This window comes from Stenella coeruleoalba (genome assembly GCF_951394435.1).
Source record: "Stenella coeruleoalba genome assembly, chromosome: 5".
Taxonomy (NCBI): domain Eukaryota; kingdom Metazoa; phylum Chordata; class Mammalia; order Artiodactyla; family Delphinidae; genus Stenella; species Stenella coeruleoalba.
Window position 1 is genome coordinate 141,228,434 of NC_137150.1, and position 23,169 is coordinate 141,251,602.

Sequence of the window (23,169 nt, forward strand, 5' to 3'; positions counted from 1 at the left end):
GACAAGGAAGTTAAGATACAGTGGTTCAGAGTTAACCCCACACCGGCTTCCCCTCCCCCACCCTGCCCCCTCCCTCTCAGGCCGACTCGCTCCCCAATACAGCCCAAGTCAGAGCCAAGGCCGATCCCCTGCAGGTACTCGGTTGGACCTCTAGACTCCAAACCCCACTGTGGAAGGGGCTTGGTTGACCTTACACCCGTACTCTGCAAAGAAAATTCTGAAAACCAATAGCTCATGCAAACAGGATATTAGCTTTTGTCAGAAAGATCAAAACGGGCTTGAGGTTTTTCTTCTCTGCCTCAGCCTCCCCTGCCTCTCCCTCCCTGCTTTATCTGCTCGCTTCAGTCGGCATCAGGAAGAGATGGCAGCGGGCGAGACTCAGATCTATGCCAAGGTTTCCAACAAGCTCAAGGGCCGCAGCACCACCTCGCTCCTGGACCCCCTCCTGGGCATGGGCTTCCCGGCACACATCGCGTGAGTACCGCCCTGGCTGGCCATGTGCCCTGGACCCTGAGCTGGCCCCTCTGGGGCCACAAAACTGCAGGTGGCTCAGAGCACTTACTTCCTGTCAAGGGGTGCACCGTGCAGGGCCAGAGACTGGCTCAAAATGAGGCCTTTTCTGCTTTTATAAATGACACAATCTTTGCCTTTTAAAGACAAACTCTGCTGGCTGGTGATGGAGGGACCTTGAAATTTGTGAAAATTGGAAGCAGGGTTTGGAGGGGCCTGGCTGTACCTCCTCTGTGGGCAGCTCAGTGAATCTGAGACAGCTTTTTAGACTCGAATTTGAAAGCCCCAAAGCCGGGTGGGTCTCTGATGCTGGGATCTCTTGAAATACACAAGAATGTAGTTCTAAATATGCAGGGAAACCCCTTGTCCTTAGGGGAGGACTCTCTTGAATGTCTGATAATGGAGCGAAATGGTTAAGGAACTCCCCGAGCAGGGTGGACATGAGCCTACTTGTCCAAGGAGAAGGGCCACACAGAGACAACTCCACCTTGAAGGTTACCCTCCGGGAGAGGACAGGGTCCCCCAAAACAATGAGCTTGAGACTGACATCAGGTTGCAGCTTCCACAGTGTTCTTAGATCTGGTGCTTTTCACGTGTTTATTCATGTGGGAAATACATCATAAGTCCCCTTAGGTAACCTCGGATTTGCGGGGGGGGGCAAACTCTCCTTAGACAGATGACAAACCCTTGCCCAGCTGCGTGGAATGACTGAGGCTGGACCCCTTTCCTCCCCAACCCAAATCAGGACTTTGTTGTCATGGTATGCTCATAGTAAATCGGGGGTCTGTGAGACGGGAACAGAACCAGGCGTGTGCAGGGTGCTTGCCGTGGGCCGGGCACCGTCCATCAGGGGCAGACGGGGACACCGAGGCTGGAGAGGGCAGATTCTGGAGGGGCAGGGCTGGAACCCCACTCCCAGTAACACTCACGCTCGCAACACTCACGCTTTATTATGTGACCGAAGCCACCATCGGAGACATACTCAAAATTCCTTCCAGTTTAAACAGCTGCGTGTTGGAGGTGGAGAAACGTGTTTTAAACGTCTCCCTTAGGCGAGAGTGCCCAGGTAAGGCTCCTGTTAACGTCTCCAAGCAGCCTCATCCCCGCCAGTATCCTCTGAAATAGCAGCGCTGGGCACTGGCCATCTTGGGTGCCTGGTCAACTCCGGCTATTTCCAGGCTGGATTCCCAGATGAGTTACCTTCACCAAACTCCATCTGTCCAGTTCAGTCGCCTTCAGTTAAACTCCATTCAGTGTACATTCATCCCAGTTTCAAGGATGCTTAAGACTTGGTTGGGCCCTGGGAGCTTGTGGTCCAGTTGATCAGGTAGATGGACTCAAGTCCATTGAGATGAGGGGCAAGGTGGCCATATGTGCGGTGGGGAAGTGCAGGAGAGCTGCACGGGCATCCTGCTTGGGTGGTTTGCGGAGGGCTTCCTGGAAGAGAAACCTCTGAGCCGAGCCTGGAAGACCCAGTGCCATTTGCCCCAGGGCATGTTGGTACCGGGCCTAATCTTGGCAGGGAGGCAGGTGTGCAAGCCTGGGACATGGCCCTGCGCAGCCGACTCAAGGGTCCAAGAGCGGGTCCACCTGGCTTAGGGAGCAGGTGCGTTGGGGAGGGATGGGGACGCGGGATTCAGGTGTGGGTGGACCTCAGGACAGGAGCCCTTGGACTCCGTGCCAGGGACTGGGGGTGGGGGCCAGGGAAGGAAAATGATGGGCTGAGATGCAGGGCGTCTGCGTTTCCAAAACCACAGTGATGCCACGCGGAGGGCGGAGGCCTGGGCGCTGCATCCCACTGTGAGGTCTGGCCGTCCAGCCCCTGGGGGGGACCCCCTAAGGTCCCATGTGCTGCAGGGACACTCCTGTCTCTCTGACCTTTTCCAAAGAACAGAAGGCAGGTTCTGAGAGCTCCTCGCGTTCTCCCTCCCCACAGGCTCAAGGCGTTGGCGGCGACTGGAAGGAAGACGGCGGCGGAGGCGTCAGACTGGTAGGTGCGGTGAGGTGTCTGCAGGGTGAGCGCTGGGAAGTGCCCAGGACACTCCAGGGGGCGGGGAACCTCCACGCCGCCCACCCAGTACCCAGGGAAAGGAATAAAGAGGCCCCGGTTAAAATGGAAAACAAAAGAGAGAGAACTTTGAACAACGTTTTCTTCACTTAAAAGTCTGATTTAATCCAAACGTGCCTGTCAGTGAAGAGTAATTTCCATGTGATTTGTTGAGTGAACAGGGCAGAGCCATTCCTGCTGATATGAACGCGAGGTTGCCACCGTCTTCACCTCTGATGGGGCGAGAACTTGCAGGTGGTGCTGAATGCCCCCCAAGGCCTCGCACGTTGCCCCTCAGGGTGCCAGGTGCCTGGGGGCTGGGGGGAGCTCTGGGTTCCAGGAGCTCTGCGGCTCTGCCAGCCTCCTGCTGCTACAGGCCTCGGTTTCTGGCCCTGGGAATCAAAGAGGACACCCCGTTCTCTAAAACCCAGTGCCGCCCGCGTGTGGCCTGATGCCATCATCCTTCCCCTGGTGGGAAGTCCCCTCGTGCTCCGCCCCGGAATAGCTGCAGTGAAAATCAAACAAAAACCCCAGGTCCCGCCAGGCTGGGGTGCCCTCCCCAGAGCAGGATGGCAGACACAGGCACCAGGTCTCTTAGGGTTCAGCGTGTCCTCGGCGGGAACCCCCTCCTCCTCCAACAACTCTAGGCCAAGGGCAAAAATGCCCGCCCTGTACGGGACAAAGGGAAGCACCTGGGACCCTCTGGGCTAGGCTAACCCTAAAGTCCATTGGAATTAAAAACCAAACCCGCTGCCCTGAGGGTTGTGCTAGTGGTGACTCAGCCAGAAAGCCCAGCAGACCCGCCGGAGAACAGGGAGGTGGTGGGTCCCCGAGATTCTGTGAGAGTGGGCGCAACCGCACTCCTAATCGGGGGCGGGGGGGCTGCAAATCAGGATGCCGTTAACAGCAAAAGGCGGCTTCGAGTGTTGGTGAGAATGCGGGGAAGGTGGTCTCTCGCTTTCTCAGCTGCAATAGCGGTGAATATCAACACTGAAACTGTGTAGCTGCCCCCCAGAAGTTCATGTCCAAGTACATTCCCTGGAGAGACACAGAGGGCCTAAAAGGACACGGACAAAGATCTCGATCACAGAGCTGTGAAATTTAAAAAAAAGAAAACAATTTAAATGTCCATCGATGGCATGGGTGGATGAGCTATGTAGATGGTGCACTGTTATACAGACCTTAGAAGGTTCATTCTGACAAACTTCCCCAGATGTATGTGTATCGATGTGGAGAGATTACAAAAACACAGGGTTGAGTAAAAAATGCAAGTTGCTGAATTATTTGAGCAATAGCTTACGATTTATATAAAACACACACAAGTGCTATCTGGATTGGTTACCTAGATGTCTCGAAGAAAACAAAGCAGGTTAAGACTTGAGGTTTCCTCTAGAAAAGGGGAAGTGAGCTACAGTAGAAGGAGTATAGCTTCCTCTATTGGTATTTTCTTTTTATTAAGGAGAAGGTATTTGTGTGTATCTTATGTTTTCTCCAGTGGCTGTACCCTGATTCCTAAATTCAATATTATATCACAAGCACTTCTCTGAGTCATCAAAAATTATTCAAATCCATAATTTCCAATGACTGCATGATAAAGTTACTATCTTTTTTCTCGTTTTTTCCTTCTTTCCTATTATAAATAACCGTACAATAAATATGTTACATGAAGTCTTATCTATACTTTTTGCCTCGGATAAATTTCTGGAAGTGGAATTATTAGTTCAAATGGAATGGGTATTTTAAGGCTATTGACACATCTTAGCAAACTGCTATATGTAAAGGTTGCAGAAATTCATCCTTAAGTCTCACTGCACCTTCGACACAATTAAGCCTTTCACCCTCTCAAAGACATTCTGTTAATTTGACAAGTGAGAAAATTAGTGTCTCGTGGTTGCCTCAATTTTTTTTTTTTTTTTTTTGCGGTACACGGGCCTCTCACTGTTGTGGCCTCTCCCGTTGCGGAGCACAGGCTCCGGACGCACAGGCTCAGCGGGCATGGCTCACGGGCCCAGCTGCTCCACGGCATGTGGGATCCTCCTGGACCCGGGCACGAACCCGTGTCCCCTACATCGGCAGGCGGACTCTCAACCACTGCGCCGCCAGGGAAGCCCCAATTTTTTTTTTATTATTGGTGAGAATGAACTTGAATTGGGGCTCTATGTCATTTTTCCTAGTATTTTTTTTCTTAGTATTTAAAATAACTTTCTGAATTGAAAGAAAATATAGTAGCCACCTAAGTTCTGTCTAGTTCTTTGTGGCTTTGATTTTTACACTTAATTTGAAGTTGGAGATAAAAGTGTGAGTTTTTTTCCACAAAATTTTCAACCCTAAGGAGATGACTGGCCCACAAACACCATTAGAAGACCAGGTTTTGAGTGTTTCTGTCACCTTTCTCTGCTTTTCTGGGTCTTTGGCCTGGGAATCAGACTAGCCAGGATCTGAGACCTGGCTGGACACTGACCTGCTCTGCGGCCACACTCAGCCCCATGCTCGGCAAGTCCCGCCCGGGCATGGACACCTCTGCTCTGCACGGCCTGCTGTTCTGAGTCGCTGTCACCACTGTCCCGTGTCCTCCATGGGGAAAGACTCTTTTGGCCACGACGCCAGGTAAAAGTGTCCCATTCTCTGTTGCAGGCTGCACTGCCACTGCAATGACCCTTCTCTCGACGACCCCATCCCCCAGGAGTACGCCCTTTTCCTCTGTCCCACGGGACCCCTGCTGGACAAACTTCAAGAGTTCTGGAGAGAGAGCAGGCGTCAGTGCGCAAAGAACAGAGCCCATGAGGTCTTCCCTCACATAACACTCTGTGACTTCTTCACGGTGAGTCGGTCCAAGGAGTTTTTCATGCTCATTAACACAGCAGCTGAGTCATTTTCTGCCAGAACTAGGTGGTGATGGGTCAAAATTGAGGGGTTTCCTTTCACAGGGTGGTCCACAATGGTGGTGTTAGCTGGACTCTTTGTGTGAAATATCCTTTACTTTCCTCCTCATCTTCATCTGGTCAACTTCTATTCATCCTTCAGAACCCAACTCATTTATCCCCTCCCTTTTTGAGTCTTCCCCAGCTCCCCAGGCAGAAGAGGTTGCTGCCCTCTGTGCTCCCACCATCCTCTTGTTTCTAAGTCTAGCGGCCCTCTTTCCCTGTTGCATGGCCATGTGTCTGGTTCAGCTCTGCCTCCCTCACTGGACTGAACCGCTCAAGTGAAGGAGGATAATTCACTTGCCATTGCCCCCCAGAGACCAGCACCTTGCCTCACACAGGTGTGTGATGGATCAACTAAAGGGCGGGTTGGCCAGCCACAGATGTAGGACTTCTCCCTGCCTGGGGGACCAGTTCTCTGATTCAAAAGATGTTCAGAGAGCCAGCTGCAGCTCCCAGGATGGGGTCCTGGGAAGGTGAGAAGGACCTGGGATGCTCAAAAGACAAGAGGGAGGCATGAGAGTGAGAGAAGGAGGGGCAGACACCAGAGGAAAGTACAGAGGGCACAGCCTGGCCCCACCCCGCTCTACTGCCAGCAAACTCTAAGGGTCCCACCGGGGCCCAAGGAGCCCTCTGTTCCAGGCTCCTTTGCGCTGCACGGAAAGGGGGATGCAAACCTGTGCAGGAAGGCTTCCAGAAGATGCCCAGGAGAAGCAGCATCTTCCAAAGCCCTTGACAATCATCCTCATTTGCCAGGGCCAGTGGGGAGGGAGTCCCAGGTTCTGAAACCAGGAAAGTCCCTGGCAAACCAGGGTGAGTTGGTCACCCTACGTGCACATTGATGGCATGTGTGACAGGCTCCTTCCTGGCTTGTCCTAGGAGCTCATCAGGGGAAGGAGAGGCAGTGAAGCCAGCAACGAACATGACCTTAGAAATGGACACACCGGGTCCTGACAGCCAGCGAGCTGACCGGGGCCCCCAACTCTTCCTCCCGGCCTGTCGAGGCATGTCCATTTGTGCACGCACACACGCATACACAGACACACAGAGACACACACAGCATCTCACACAGACACACCACACGCACACACACACACCATGTCACACACACAGATATGCACACGGAGACACACACAGACACACACAGCATCTCACACAGACACACCACACGCACACACCATGTCACACACACAGATATGCACACAGATACACAGAGACACACACAGCATCTCACACAGACACACCACACGCACACACCATGTCACACACACAGATATGCACACGGAGACACACAGAGACACACACAGCATCTCACACAGACACACCACACGCACACACCATGTCACACACACAGATATGCACACGGAGACACATACAGACACACCACACACACACACACACACACACCATGTCACACACACAGATATGCACACAGATACACAGAGACACACACAGCATCTCACACAGACACACCACACGCACACACACACACCATGTCACACACACAGATATACACACAGAGACACACACAGAATGACACACACACACACCATGTCACACACACAGATATACACACAGAGACACACACAGCATGACACACACACACACCATGTCACAAACACAGATATACACACAGATACACAGAGACACACACAGCGTGACACACAGACACACCATACACGTAGATACGCACACACACATTTCCCTCCTCTCGAGGTAGCTGCCCCCTCACGCCCGCCCCACGCCCCACGCTGCCCTGGTGGCTGAGCGCCCCTTTGCAGCACAGGAGTGTAATAGGGATTCACCCTTGCCTTTGATTCTGTAAAATAACGCTCAACCACCGCATAGCGCCGTCATCCACAGGTCGGTGTGTAACGCGGCCCCTTGCTCCCAGATCACACGAGATGCGTGCCCTCCAGGCACCGCGTGCTTCCCAGGCCCTACGACGACTGCAAAGATACAACAGAAAGGGTTGAATTCAGCGCGCTCCTGGTTAGCAGGGGGGCTGAGGGTGCGCATTACCAGCGATGATAAGGTTCATAACTCAGAGAGTAAAGAGGGCTGTGGGGAGCCCAGAGGGAGCCTGCTGCTGGGGAGAGCGGGATTTGGCCGGCTCCCCGAAGGGGGTCGCTCTGTCAGGGTTCCACTGGGGCCCCACACGGGCGCGTGGAGTCTTTCCCACTGAGCAAGGAGCCAAGGGCTGTGTGGCCAGAGGGCAGGTGAGTGGGTGACAGCAGGGTTGAGGGGGAGCTTGTGAGCCAAGACCACGTCAGAGGAGAGCCCGTTGGGGGCAAGGATGGCTCGGTCACTGGACGAGTGTGTGGCCTGCTGCCGGGTCTGAAGGTCAGCAGCTGAGGGGTAGGCTACAACCCTCCTCAGTAGGGTAGGTTCTGAGCGGTGCGCCCCGGGGCTGCCTTGGTGTCTACAGGAAACTTCCAGAAGCCAGTGATGCAGCGCTGAGCCCAGCTGTGGGCCACAGGACCGGAGGACGGGGCTCAGGATGTGATGCGGGGTTGGGTCAACTCAACATGGAGTGAGGCACATGTTTAGAGGGACAAGGGATGTTTGACCTGGGCACTCAAAGGCTATTCTATTCGCAAAAGAGCTGGACCTGAATTCTGTAAGAAACTGGGGACCAGCTACAGAACGAATCCATCACCCCAAACGCCAGGACTAGTTAAGTTATGTTACAGCATCGTGGACAGAAAGGAGGCTCCCGAGGCTGCCTGACTTTTATTAGCTAAGGTAACAGGTGACGTCCTGTCTCTGTCCCTCAGTGCGAGGACCAGAAGCTGGAGTGTCTGTACGAAGCACTGAAGAGAGCCGGGGACAGGACCCTGGGCGCCTTCCCCCCGGCCGTGCCTCTGGTGCTCCATTCTTCCGTCAGCTACCTGGGCTTCTTCGTGAACGACAGCACCGCAGACATCATCCAGGAATTTGCTGTGATGTTCGCCACGGAAGCGTCCATCTTAGCAGGTAGGCAGCCCCAGGCAGAAGCACACGCGGGGCCCGGTTAATAGAAAGTGGTCCCTTTGTGCCTGGGGCTGAGCCCGCCACACTCGGATGCGATGGGCAGACCCCAGGGCCGCAAGAGTGAGGCTGTTTCCCCGATGCAGCGACGGTCATCCTACGGGCTGGCCGGGCACAGGGCTGTCTGCACCCTCACCAGGTCACTTCCACACCCACCTGGCCCTTTACAGCCAGCAGCTATGACACGGCCTTAACCTGAGACTGAACGATTAGCTAGAACCTCCGTAACGGGCCAGGATGTCCTTCAAAAATGTAAGCTTAGTCAGACAGAGAAAGACAAGTATCATATGACATCACTTACACGTGGAAAAAAAAATGGTACAGATGAACCTATTTACAAAACAGAGTCACAGATGTAGAAAACAAACTTACGGTTACCAAGGAGGAAAGGGGTGCGAGGGATAAATTGGGAGATTGGGACTGACATAGCCACACTACTATACACAAAATAGATGACTAATAAGAACCTGCTGTATAGCACAGGGAACTCTACTCAATACTCCGTAATAACCTGTACGGGAATAGAATCTAAAAAAGAGAGGATATATGTATACGTATAACGGATTCACTTTGCTGTACAGCAGAAACTAACACAACATTGTACATCAATTATACTCCAATAAAAATTAATTAAAAACAAAACAGAGTGAGCGCATAGAAAGACTCAGAACTAGCAGACGGCTCTTCTCTGAGTGGGAATAGCCTTGTCTGCATCGATGTGGTTTTTCAAAACACTCAGCCGTGTTCCAGCTGCTGGGAAACTGTCCCAGGAGGGACGGTGTGTGGTCACATGATGACAGGGGATCGTAGGCTGGGGCACCTCCCCCAGCCCCACGCCCACAGAGGCAGGCCTCCTCACCAGGCCAGCACTGTATGTAGAACACAAGTCCTAGCTGATTCATTTTAACGTTCTAGGTATGAGCGTAGTCTTGTCTCCTTGGCCTCTTGGGGGGAAAATTATCTAGACTCACTTTGCAAATCAACCAAATTCACTTTCCTCAGACACCAGCCCCGGTCTGGAGACTGAGGTTCCGGCTGGGGTTTACTGGGAAGAATTCCAGACTTGACCTCAGGTGTGAATTTTCCCTCGTCTCTGGTTGGTGATGTGACCTGAATCATGTCCTCTGACCCCTGAGTCGTTTGCTTTCTCTGCAAATGACTGGGGCTCTCGCCCTTTAAACAGTGCGGTATGTTTGGGGAACTTCCCCGTGGTCCTGGTACTCAGAGGTGCTCCGCACAGCTGTGCTTTGCTGAGTCTGAAACTCGAAGAGGCCGCAGCACCCTGGTAGCAGGACCCCTCCCTGCCCCCTGCAGACATGTATGCACGCAGGTGCCGGTCACATGAATAATTTCCTTAGTCCCAGATCTCCATTTGGAGGCTCGCTTGTCGAGTCTGGGGTCATATTTGCAGCTAATGATAACCTCACCCCATGTCCTTGCGGATTGCCTCCCTTATGTAAACGTGAGTTCAGGGGATGGTTCTTGAATCTCCTTGTCTCTAGAAGGACGACGGACATGGCTCCTGTCCTGATGCAGTGTATCAGCCGCTTGCCTCCGAGCAGGCCTAGTACCTCACTTACTCCCATGCCCCCCAAAAGTAGCTCTTAATGACCACTCATTTAAAAATAGAGTGACCGAGGGCTGTGCAGGGTAAAGTGCCTGCCCAAGGTCACTGTCATGGGTTGAAAAGTGTCCCCTAAAATTCAAGTCCACCAAAACCTCAGAAAAGGACCTTATTTGGAAATAGGGTCTCTATTAGATGTAATTAGTTGAGGTCACACTGGAGTAGGACAGGCCCTAAGTCCGGTGTCCTTGTATGACGAGAAGACACAGAGACACAGAGGAGAGGCCATGTGACCACGGAGGCAGGCATTGAAGGGATGTGGCCACAAGCAAAGGAATGCTGGGGCCACAGGAGCTGGAGGAGGCCGGGAGGGACCCTCCCCGGGAGCCTTCAGCGGGGGGCACTGCCCTGCAACACCTTGGTTTTGGACTTGCAGCCTCCAGACGCATGAGAACAAATTTCTGTTGTTCTAGGCCATCCAGGGTGTGGCCATCTGTGACAACAGAGTCCCCAAGCCAGTGGGTGGTGGACCTGGCATTAGAGCCCGGCCACGTCCTGCTTCACGCCTCCTGGGCTTCGTGCTGACCCGCTCCGCACCCCGGGAAACGGGCTTTGACCTCACGTCCATCGCCCACCCCTTAGCAGGCTCCGCCCTGCCCTCCACGGCCGGCACCCTGGGCCTGACCCTGATGGATCGGGAGGCACCAGGCACAGCTCAGCCAGCGAGCGTGATCCTGGCCAGATCACGGTCCCCAGGGGCATGGGCCACACAGAGAAATAGACAAGCGCCCATTCAGATCAGGTGACTCAGTGATCTCTCTGACGATGACCTCAGCGGGCCTTTCCCAGGCCACGCTGACTCATCCACGGCAGGGCCGTCCCCCCCACCTCATCTGGAACACCCGAGAAAAGGAATTTCCCCGGCACCCACATGCTCTCTTGCTTCGAGCTCCTCTCCCCCGCAGCTCAGGGCCTGGAGACCTCGCCGGTTTCTCTTTTGCTACCAAAGGCTCAGATAGAGGATGAGAGACATCAATGGGGTTTTGCCAAGTCTGGGCTCCAGGAAGTGGGTGCATCACCCTTGACGTTTTTCAGGGGGAAGACGGATCCTGTGTGTTGCTAAGTGTTACCTGTGAGAAAGGTAGCAGGTAACTAAGATTTACTGAAAGTTTCCCGGGGACCTTACGGTTAAGAGGTCGGTTTCCCAGGACAGCCCGTCCAATCCTCAAGTTGTTGCTGTCGAAACTGAAGCTGAGTCAGACCAGGATGGTCCCCAAAGTCAGTTGCCAAACGGGGCAGCTGGGTCTAAAGTCAGGTCTATCCGATTCCAGAGTCTGTGCAGTTCCACTAGTCACCGCCTCCCCGGAACAAAGCTGCTTTGTGACCTGGCTGAAACCGGATCCTGGCTGCTTCGGGGACGCTGCCCCGAAGTGCTGCCCACTAACCTGAGGGCCCTGGGATGGGGGCCAGGAGGACTGGGGCCATGAGGGCAGAGGTCACTCCAAAAGACCAGGGCCTGGTGGCGCAGGGGTTGAGAGTCCGCCTGCCGATGCAGGGGATGCGGGTTCGTGCCCCGGTCCGGGAAGATCCCACATGCCGCGGAGCGGCTGGGCCCGTGAGCCATGGCCGCTGAGCCTGCGCGTCTGGAGCCTGTGCTCTGCAACGGGAGAGGCCACAACAGTGAGAGGCCCGCGTAAAAAAAAAAAAAAAAAAGACCAGGGCCTTGGCCGCTCCAAGGGCTTCCTGCTTCACCAAAGTCAGCAGAATATTAAAGGCACTGCGATGCCTGATGGAATCGCATTGCTTAGGGCATTTTCTTCCAGAGACTCCGCAGTTGACTGGAGCGTGAGCCCACCCGTTCAGGCCACTGTGTCACATGCACACCCCGGGGGATGAAGGAGATTTGAATCAGTTGTCGGGGCAATTAGCTTGCAAATTGATGGGCCACAAACAGCCGCCCCCAAAACCTGTGTCTCTATACCCTCTGCTTTCCTGCTTCTTCGTAGAATCTGCGAGTACCCGGCCACCGCCTTAACGAGGTGACCTCTGTGTGGTGGCCCGTCTGGGCCAACTCCTTGCCCTGGCGGGGGAGCGCTGGTGTGGGGAGGGGAGTGGGCAGAGGCAGGAGGTGCGTGTGTAAAGGCGTTTGCGCCTCCAGCCCGGGTTCGTGGCCGCCCCGGATGCGGCGACCCCGGGCGTGCAGTGAGGACGTCCGGGTCAAGGTGCCTCGTTTGCGTGATTTCACAGACTGCATCGTGAAGCCCTGCACCAAGCAGCTGCATCTCACCCTGGCCCACAAGTTCTATCCCCACCACCAGAGGACGCTGGAGCAGCTGGCCAGAGCCGTGCACCCCGGCCACGGCTGCCAGTGGACGGCCGCACTCTACTCCCGGGACATGCGCTTTGTACACTACCAGGTGAGCGAATGCAGGCGGACGGCTGGACTGGACCCCGCCATGGCAATAGGTGAACGCCGCCCTCCTGACGGAGCCCTGACCCGCAGGAGCCCTCGGATGGAGGTATTTCAGCAGAAGGACGAACTTCTATCCCTTGTCTAAAATCATTCTGTGGCCTGCGTTTGGGAATTGACATTCTTTTGTATATATGAGTCGCAGACACAGAAATTTGGGGAAGAAGTGGAAACATTTCTGGTATTAAAAATGGACGGTTGCAAAGATTTATGAATACATTGTGCTGCTTGCTAATTTGTTTAGATAATGATTTGAGTGAAGCCTCGGTTCAAGGCTCCCTCCCCACGGGATTGGTTGCTTTAGATGGAAAGCTTGTTACGCTCCTTTCAGACCCATGGAACAAGTATGAATGAATCCACCGTGTTCTGTGGTGTGGGAGAAGCTGTAAATAACCTCACTCCAAGGGGGCCAGATGTGAACATCTGGTTATGCTTTGAGATCTTCATATAAGAAATAAGTAAACAGAGATAAATAGGTAGGTAGATAGTAGACTGATAAAATAGGTAGATGATAGAGATAGATAGATGATAGATAGGTAGATAGATAAATTGATAGGTAGATAAGAGGTAGGTAGATAATAGATTAGCTAGATAGGTGATTGATAGATACAGATAGGTAAATAGATGATAGATAGATGATTGATATGCATAGATAGATGATAGGTAGAGAGATAATAGACAGATGATAGATAGATAATAACTAGAGAGACAGACGATAGATAGATACCAAAATGCATTTCTGAATGTATCTGAACAAGTGTATACTTCCTTTTGTCATAGTCTACTGTCATCAGACAGAGGCTTGGATGTGTCTTGGAGACACAGAACCCATCCTTGCTTGAGACGTGAAGACACTTTCCTCCATTCTAGACCCTGAGGGTCCTGTTCCAGTACAAGCCGCAGAACATGGATGAGCTGACCCTCAGCCCCGGTGACTACATCTTCGTGGACCCCACGCAGCAGGAGGAAGCCAGCGAGGGCTGGGTGTTTGGGATCTCGCAGCAGACCGGCTGCCGGGGCTTCCTGCCCGAGAACTACACGGAGCGAGCTAGCGAGTGTGACACCTGGGTGAAGCACAGGTGAGCGCCGCTCTGCCCCCGCAGCCCAGACGCCTCTCTCGGACTTAGTGTCTGAGAGCGTCTTTTTGGAAACAGTGGCCACGGTGCTTGTATGCTTCTAGACAGTTCCATTGTTGGTAAAAATTGCCTTCTCCGTGCTGGCAACATTATCCCTGAAGGTATACGGTAAATATCTTGGTTGATTTGTGGTTTTCCACTGAAAACATTCAGAAAACATCAATTACTCTAGAAAACTTTTCTGAGATCATAATCCCAAAAGGACTACAAAATACCACTTCCTTATTATGAGCATAACAAATTATAGAAGCATACAAGCTCCGTAGAAGAGATAATTCAATTAAAGATAAGCCAGTGAAATAAATTATGATACAGCCATACAATAGAATACTGGAGGTTTTTAAAAATGATCACAGGGAAGTATTTTATGTACTGATATAAAAAAATCCAAGAGAAGTTGCAGAACAATGTATATAGGATAGTACTAACTGTGGCGAACAGATGCATTAAAACATTACCATCTGTACTTCTATCTGCACAATAGGTATTTATATGCACGTTCATATGTAAAGGTTCCCTGGAAGGGAAGATGTCTATAAACGTCTAACAGTGGCTACCTGCAGGATTGAGGGTGGGAGTTGGGAGAATGGAATAGGAATGGGAGGGAGACGTTTCACTCTCTACCACTGCATAATTTTTAACTTTGTGAACCATAGAAATGCATTACTTATTCAAAATCTAAATTAATCAATTTTAAGTTTAAAGAAAAGAATATAAGGAAACTGGGTCAAAGGGAGAATAAAGGGAGAGAAGTCAGACAAACCCAGGGCCAAGCTCTGTACACACCATGCACGCTGTGGGCCCCAGGCTCCGAGCTCTCCCACACCCAACGTGGAAAGGGATATGGCTTCCACGAAAAGATCACAGCCATCCCGGGTGTGGGTAGACCAGTCGTCCCAGAGAAGCACGGTTTTGCAGGTGTGGACATGGCCATGTGTCCAGTGGCCACAACAAAATCACAGGACATTGGTGTCACGAGGGACTGCAGAGATAATCAGGTCCATCGTCATCCCTGAGAGCTGAGAACACTTGGGCCCAGGGAGGTGGAGGGGTCAGATGACATCACACAATCAGGGAAGCACTTGGTTCCTTTTAGAACCAGCTCAGACCATCACCCGGTCCAATGAACCATTTAAGGAGTAACACGGGAGAAGATGCCGGTTCCACCCCAACTGACCATCTGAGGTCCAGGTGGTGTGGGCTCCCGTCTGGTCCCTGTCCTCTAGCAAGTCCTCCAATCCTTGCTCAGGACGAGAGAGCATCACTGTCGCCAGGCAGTCGGCAAACTGGATGTTTCTAGAACTATGCAGCTAAGATTCTGGAGAAAATGAGTTTGTGGCTATCGCACCTTTCACCTCACAGTTAATCTATTATTAGTCACCTGTCACCAAAGTAACGGTTCAGCTTTTAAGCTGAACATTTCTGGGACTATTCCTTCTAGAAACAAGTTTCCCCTAGGAATTGATAAGTATTAACAAGAATTACAGCAAAAGAAGAGAAAACTAAGTACTGGGCTGGGCTGTGGGGTGTCTGATTGGCCGTGTTTTGGAAGCACCCCAGCTGTGCTGGGGAAGAAGTAAGACAAACTGTGACATGTGATTATGGGTCAGAAGGACAGAGAGCCAGCACTGTTGTCGGACTCAGCTGTCCTGGCTAAGTCTTTTAAAATGGCCCAAAGTGTACTTTACTAAACTTCAAACTTTCAAATTCAGAAAATGGCCCTAGAATGTCTGGACACCTTACTAATTCGTTGAGCAGAAATGCCGTCCAATGATACTGTCCCAAGACTACTTTAGCTGTGGGCAGACAAACTGTTGTTTATAGACAGTGGATAAATATCTCTGACAGTGTCAGCACAGAATTCACACTTGGGACGTGCAACCCAAGCAGGAAAAATTATTGGCCTTACATCAGCGACCCACCACCAGTGCGACAATTCAACCTTTGTGCCAATGGTTCAGGGTCTCTGGATTTACTCAGCAACAAAATGACCCCACAATATTTGCCTGTTACTTTGAAGAAAAAGATCAGAGGTGACCACTGTGATATTGATGGAACATAGTCATGCATCACAGCAGTTTTCAACCCTCCACAGATAAGAATGTATGTAGCATAATCTCGAACAAGGAGCCATGAACGTTAGAGCTTAGAGGACACTTTGTCCTCTTTGAGCCAAGATGAGAGAACCAACCCTGGAGCAATACATGCTCAGCAACTTTCCAAAACCACAGAGCAAGCTCCTGGCAAGTAGCTCAGACATAATAGAGATATTGTCATGGGCTGCATTGTGTCCCCCAAATTCGTACGTTGATATCTGAAGCCCCAGCACCTCACAATGTGATTGTATTTAGAGATGGGTCTTTAAAGAGGTGACTAAGGTAAGATGAGGTCACAGGGTGGGCCCTAATCCAATTTGCCTGGTGTCCTTATAAGAAGAGGAGATCCGGATGCAGACACACACAGAAGGATGATCATGTGAGGACACAGGGAGAAGATGGCCGTGTACACACCAAGGAGAGAGGCCTCTGGAGGAACTAACCCCGCCCATACCTCGATCTTGGACTCAGCCCCCAGACTGTATGAGAATAAGTATCTGTTACTTTAGCTGCCCTGTCCATGGTACCTTGCTACGGCATCCCTAGCAGACACAGTCCACACAACCCCACAGACGGCAGCTGTGCCCCTTTTAAAAGCCAGGGAGAATCTAAATACATCTATTTCTATGGTGTAAGTTAAGCAGTAAGTGGGTCTCCGACGTTTCAGAAAAAAACAGAAGTATTAAAATGCTACGTTCTTTCCTTTCTCTTCTCATCACCAACATCCCCGTCGTAGTCAAGGTTGTATTTCATTTGAAAGAGTAGCAAAAAAAAAAAAATTCAATTTTTCTCTCCAGCTGTAAGCTTCACAGATGTTATTTATAGATAAGGAGGCTTCACTCTCTGCCCGGAGGGCCGGGAGCAGGGTGCGGGAGGGCCACACCTCGCCCTCAGTAAGGGGAAACCCACCAGCATTTCCTGTGTCAACATGAGACTCTGCAAATACTGAGAGCGTGCTCACTAGAAGAGGGAAATGTCAATGGTCTGCATATGGGGATCACGTTCTTGTCTATTTACGACCAGTTAAAGATGTCCAATGTGCTGACATCTGACGCTGTGAGAATATGAGCCTGTAAATCTATTTGACCTGGATCCTGCTGTTACCGACCAGGGCTCTTAGCTTCCTTAATCAATGGAAATTGATCAGAGGCCAGACAAGAAATTCAGGCAGGGCTCTGTTGGGACCACTGCTGCCACAGGGGGGAGTGAGAACCAACAACAGGTTCCCTTGCTTGCCTGCTCCCCGAGCGGGGGCGAGCTAGTTCCTTATATGGGGCGAGGGTAGGGTGTGTCCAGGGGTCAGGCTGGAGGGGCGACTTAGGTGGTCTGTCCACCCCTTGGTGGTGGTGTGTGCGGGGGGCCCGCTCCCGACACCCTGTTTGTGCTCCAGTCTCTTCAAAAGTGGCAGTTGGGTTTTTGGTCTCTTTGTATCTTTTGGGTCCAGAATTTGACCCAACTGGGTATGCACTCAGTTATTTTTAGTCCTGTACAGTTTCTTTGTATTCTGTTGCTGGAGGAGAGGTGTGTCCAGGTGCAAGGCCTGCAGCAAAGGGTCCCAGGTCCCAGCAAAAGGTCCCAGGTCCCAGGTCTCACCGCCAGTAGGATTTACCACTCAAGACAGGACAGGCAACAAGATGGGAAGAGAAGGTACGACTGGCAGACAGTTTCAGAAGTGAGTTCACTACATCGAAACACCGCGTGGGCACTGAGGGTCCCGGGTGTACGGTTGTGATGGTGAAAAGCAGGTGGCCTGAGCCTGTGGGCCCCTGAGATGCAGGAGAAATGATGCCACTCCCAGCTCAGGACCCGGTTAGGGTCTCAGGATGGAGGCCTGGGAGCCATCAGCTTTACGAGAACTGGGGGACTTGGGGCCACTGTGGGAGAGAAAGGCAAACATTTACAAATGGCCCGAATAAGTAGAAACACACCACGGTTCATGATGGAGCAAAATGAATCCTCCCAGAGCCATTTCCAGGTTTAATGAAATTCCAGGGAAAATCCCAATGGGATCGTCTGTTGGAACTTCACTGAGTGATTGAAAAATTTATCTGGGAGAATAAATAGAAGAGAAGAGCTGAGAACACTTTGAAAAATAAAAGTGATGAGAGGAGATATTTACCTACCAGATATTAAAAGCATGTTATAAATCTATAATATGGTACTGACTTGAGGGAAAGAGAAAAAATAGATCCGTGGAACAGACTAGCTAACAGAGCAGGAGACCTGGTATATTAGGAGGTTCCTATCTGATAAATACATCAGAAATAGGAAAATAAATGGGTGTAAAATAAGAGGTGTTCTGTATGACCTCACAGCACACACTGATATCAGTTTAATTCTGAGTCAAGAATTAAACAGAAAAAGAAACTCATTTTAAAATAGAAGGCAGTTTAAACGACTGTATTTCTGATTTCTGGACTGGGGAGAGCTTTGAAAGCAGAGAAGCAGTGGAATGGATCTTAGGGTGAGACTTAACAGATGTGTCTTTAATACTGATTATTAAATGCTTAAAATGTAAGCCTTCTGTATGTTAAAAATCATAAAGAATACTACAATTTAAAGAGCAAGATGAGAACATGCTTTCCAGAGAATAGGAATAAAGATGACGTTCCCTTACCAGTCACTCACGTGAGCGGACTGTCTGCCTCCTTCTCTTCCCCCGTAAACTGGAGGCCCAGGCATCCCTGGACACTCTGCCCACCCGTTGATTTGTGTCCGATTTTTTCATTGAACCCAGAGGCCACCTACTGCATTCCTCATTCCTATCCACCGGGACAGGTGAACGTCAGAAGGGTGTCTACCCGCTCTGGTCACCTGCAGCCTCTGGGCCCACGTGCCCTCCTCCCCATAGCACACAGTGATGCTGGGCCCAAACTCCTAGCCAAGGCCACCTGTTCACGGCGCGTTGCATCCCATCCCTCCTGGGCATCCCTTGCCCTCCAATGGCATCACGCCAGCATCACCTGTCATCCCAAGGCCCTCCCCAATGGCTCCCACCAGCAAGCAAACATGCTGTCATCTTAAAAACAAAATCAAGCACAAGCTCTTTTTTTCCCATTTCCCTCTCTAGCTACTGTCCATTTCTCTCCTCTGATTGTACGTATCTTTTTCACTCAGCCTTGTTTGAAACTAGCCCACATGCTCTAAAGCAGACAGCTCCTGAGGACAGCTTCGGTCTAACTAGTCGTCCTTTTACGACCACCAGGACAGGTGTTCAGATCCCATGGGAAAGGGAACCAGAGGTGCTTGTAAATTGTTTTTAACTAGAGGTTACAAAGATGGCCTTTCGCTTTCTAAAGGGAATCTCCCCGGGAACCTGGCCATTTCTTGCTCTTGGAGGATTTGCATCCATGACGGTCGGCGCCTGGCCCCTCCCCTGTTCCTCACCTCGGCACCAGCAGCCACTCGCCTTCCGGAGTTCTCACAGCTCTGGTGTGCCATGACCTTTGCCCTCAGTGGTCCTCAGAGCTCCCAAACAGCTGCCCACCCGGGGCACCTTTCTTGATCCCCTAGACGAGCAGCAGTTTCTTCTCCACCTGCAACTGCTCGGGCACTGTGGTCACCCGCCCGCCCGCTAATGCATCTGTGCCTTTCCTGTGTGTTGCCATGGTGTTTAATGTGTCTGTTCTGCTCCCTTATCCCTGTTCCCAACCACGAGCATCTTCACACCTTTGGTTATTTTAGAAGGCGATTCTTAGAGGATGATGCACTGGTTTGCTCGGGCCTCATAACAAGATATCACAGACATGGTGACTTAAACAGCAGGTGTCCCTTCTCTTGCAGCCCTGGAGGCTGGAAGCCCAAGCTGAAGCTGGTCCCTCCCGAGGCCTCTCTCCCGGGTGTGTAGATGGCCGTCTCCTCCCAGTGTCCCCACATTGTCGTCCCTGTGTCCTGATCTCCTCTTCTCAAAAGGACCCAGTCAGATTGAATTAGCACCCACCCTAGTGACCTCATTTTACCTTCATCAGCTCTTTAAAGGTCCGACCTCCAAATAGGGTCCCATTCGGAGGTCCTGGGGGTCAGGATTATACACCTGAGGGCACACAGTTCAGTCTGTAACAGGTGGTGACGGAGAACGTGAACCACCACCACTGGCTCAGGAGCTGCTATGTGCTGGGCACTGAGCCGTTTTGAACCATTGTTTTGTTTCATCCCCACGACAACCCCACCACCTGTCGCGTCGCATGGGTGCTCTCCATCACGTGACGACCGGATGCTTCCCGGGGTCGTCATGACACTGATCTCTTTCCTCTCCCACAGGACGTACACCTTCGGTGTAGCCCCAGACCAGAGCTCCGGGAAGGACGGTGAAGCCAGCAGCAGACGGAACGGGGAGCCTCAGCCTCTGCCCGTGTCCCAGAGCAGCAGCCTGCAGTCCCTACAGGTGACGGGGCCCTGAGGTCAAATGAGCCGCTCACAGCCCGACTCTGTGTCGACTCCGGGTAGACTCAGCTTCTCGGGGCAGCTTTCACTCAGACACTGCTGCCCTGAGCTCAGACCCAGGTGGGCCAGCAAGGGCCCCATCTCTCTGCTACCAGGTCCCCCTGTTCCGTCCACCCCGGGCAGAGGGTGACCCCCGCACACACTCACACGCTGTGAGCCTGACCACTGTCATCATGGCACTAGGTCACGGGGCAGGAAAGGGGCAGAGACCCAGCCCTCCTGGGGGGCCACACTCTCACCCTAACTCTGCCATCGGCCAGCTGCCTCCTTCCCCAAGAGCCCACCGGCCCCCAGAGCTTGCCTCCAGTTCAGACAAGAGCTGAGCGCAGGGCAGGGGACCCTGGGAGGACAATGGGTGACCTCTTTAGCTGGGCCTTCAGGGGGTGAACGGCCTGGGTGGAGAAGCTACAGACTGGGAGCCAGAGGCCTGCCAGCCCCAGACCGATGAAAATGGGGCCCCCGGCCCAGACTCTCTGGGAATGAGGGGGGCCGGCCTGGACTGGGGCCGTGGGCTCCCTGAGGCTGAGCCCCCTTTCAGATTGAAGGAGGGGAGGAGCTGGCTTGCAATGGTCAGCCCCGAGCTCGAGCTCGGCCTCTGTCTGAACACTGGTGCTTTAAATGAACGAGAACCTGACACCGTCCCCGATAACTGAACCCTCCCCTGGCCTGAGGTCACTCCATCCAGGTAGTGAGAAAGGAAAACTGGCCATCGTTTTGCTATGGTCGAGTAGTGGGCTGAAAAACGTCTCCAAAGAGGTAAGGTCCCAATTCCTGCCACCTATTATGAGGAAAATGGTCTTTGCATGTGGGACTGAGATAAGGATCTTGATGGGGAGATTATCTTGCAGGCCCTAAACCTAATCACAGGAAACAGGGGATGTGATGCTCATAGACGAGGAGACAGGCACACAGGGAGAAGCCACGTGACCTCGGGGCAGAGACTGCAGCCACACGGCCACACGTCAAGGATGCTGGGGCCACCGGGACCCTCCCCTAGAGCCTCTGAGGGGGCCTGGCCCTGCGACGCCTTGATTTTGGACTTCCGGTCTTCAGAACTGGAAGAGAATAAGCTTCCTTTGTTTTCAGCCCCCGCAGTTGGTGCTTTGTTACAGCAGTGCCAGGAAAGGCATCCGGCGCCTTCTGTCAAAAGATCTGATGTGGGCTTCCCTGGTGGCGCAGTGAGAGTCCGCCTGCCGATGCAGGGGACACGGGTTCGTGCCCCGGTCCGGGAAGATCCCACATACCGCGGAGCGGCTGGGCCCGTGAGCCATGGCCGCTGAGCCTGCGCGTCCGGAGCCTGTGCTCCGCAACGGGAGAGGCCACAACAGTGAGAGGCCCGCGCACCGCAAAAAAAAAAAAAAAAAAAAAGATCTGATGCAGCCCTGCTGTTTTGTGGGCCCAGGGCTTACTCCATTCCATTCCCCACAGACCTTTCACTTTATCATAATATTCCTGATGCAAAGCTCTGCATTTCAAAGTTCAACTCGTCCGTGCTCTTCCAGGGAAGAAAATGTCCCCAATCCAAAACCTCAGCCCAAGGCAGTGATGTGCTTTGAGACCATCAGGGAGCAGATCCAGGTTGGGAGCACATGTGTGTCCTGTGACCTGCTGGGAAGATCCGTCCTCGGCAGGGGGAGTGAAATAGAAAGGGGGTCCTGGTGTCCGTGCAGGCAGTCCCACAGCCATACTTCAAAATGTAAGACAGCAACGGGACTTCCCTGGTGGCACAGTGGCTGGGACTCCGTGCTCCAAAGGCAGGGGGCTCGGGTTCGATCCTCGGTCAGGGAACTAGATCCCACATGCACGCCACAACTAAGGAGCCCACGTGCCGCAACTAAGAAGCCCACATACTGCAACTAAGACCCAGTGCAACCAAATAAATAATTCAAAAAAAATGTAAGACAGCAAGACGACCTTCCCCTTGCAGCTGCCGGAGGTCGGTGTTTGCATCCTGGACCAAACATCGGCGCCCTCCACCACAGTATTCACTTCACCTTGACCTTGTGCCCATTTTGAAGACTCCGCCCCAAGGCCCCGAGAAACTACAGATGGAGACCTTGACCGTCCCATCGGCTCACAAACACCGCATTTCACGCGCCCGTCAGAACGTAGTCAGGTCCACTGAGAAGAACACTGTATGTCAAGCAGCTGGGGATTCTGCACCCCCCCGGGGGTGGGTGGGCCCCATGAGGGGTTGGGAGGGTCTGGCTGGGGCTGCCCATGGTGCCGGACCCAAGAGCGCTGGTGGGGCAGGTGCAGTTTGCCCGAGACCCTGCTTTCTGGTGTCTGCCCTTCTCAGCAATTCCCAACCACTTTCCAACATGCGGGGACTCTGCTGGGGCCCCTTCGTCCTTCTTGATGAACTTGAAGACGTGCTGGGGGGGGCAGCCAGAGGTGCAGACCCTCGAGGCCCCACCCCTGTAGGCACAATCAATCCCAAGGGCGTGGTCAGTAGCACTGGCTAGTTTCAAATGAACGCCGTGTCTCTCAGGGTGTTTACCTGTTAAAAATACCTACATTTTCCTCTCCAGTATTTGGGGGAAACCAGAGTGTGATTCTGGGTCTGGTGATGGAGTTCACACTGAGGAGGGCCACATCTCATCACCTCTTCCTCACCTCACTCAATAGCAAAGATACAGGGACTTCCCTGGTGGTCCAGTGATTAAGACTCCACACTTCCGACGCAGGGGGCGAGAGTTCGATCCCCAGTCAGGGAACTAAGCTCCCACAGGCTGCGCAGAGCAGCCAAAAGAAAAAAATAGCAGATACAAAACTATCAGCTTCTCTCATTTGCACCCCGAAGCCCACCTTCAGAGGGATGTGAGGCCAAAGATGGGGAGGGAGAGAAAGGGTCCACCTGAGGAAGAGGAGTGGTCAGGGCAAAGCAGACCTCTGGCTGGAGCTGTCTCCTGTCCAGACGCCCTCCCCCTTCTGACCGTCCCTGGTGACCGT

General features: G+C 52.5%; 1 protein-coding gene across 1 annotated transcript in view; it reads left to right on the forward strand.

Annotated features, from left to right (window-relative positions):
* Nucleotides 1-361: 361 nt before the first annotated feature.
* The window catches only part of UBASH3A (ubiquitin associated and SH3 domain containing A), a gene marked incomplete at both ends in the record, with an annotated part of 39,937 nt that continues 17,129 nt past the window's right edge, over nt 362-23,169 (forward strand). Inside the window, 7 exons of the mRNA XM_079922787.1 lie at nt 362-474; nt 2,447-2,500; nt 5,192-5,378; nt 8,256-8,454; nt 12,320-12,489; nt 13,413-13,621; nt 20,035-20,158. Of these exons, the coding sequence (XP_079778913.1) occupies nt 362-474; nt 2,447-2,500; nt 5,192-5,378; nt 8,256-8,454; nt 12,320-12,489; nt 13,413-13,621; nt 20,035-20,158 (1,056 nt within the window). The remainder of the gene's footprint in view (nt 475-2,446; nt 2,501-5,191; nt 5,379-8,255; nt 8,455-12,319; nt 12,490-13,412; nt 13,622-20,034; nt 20,159-23,169) is intronic.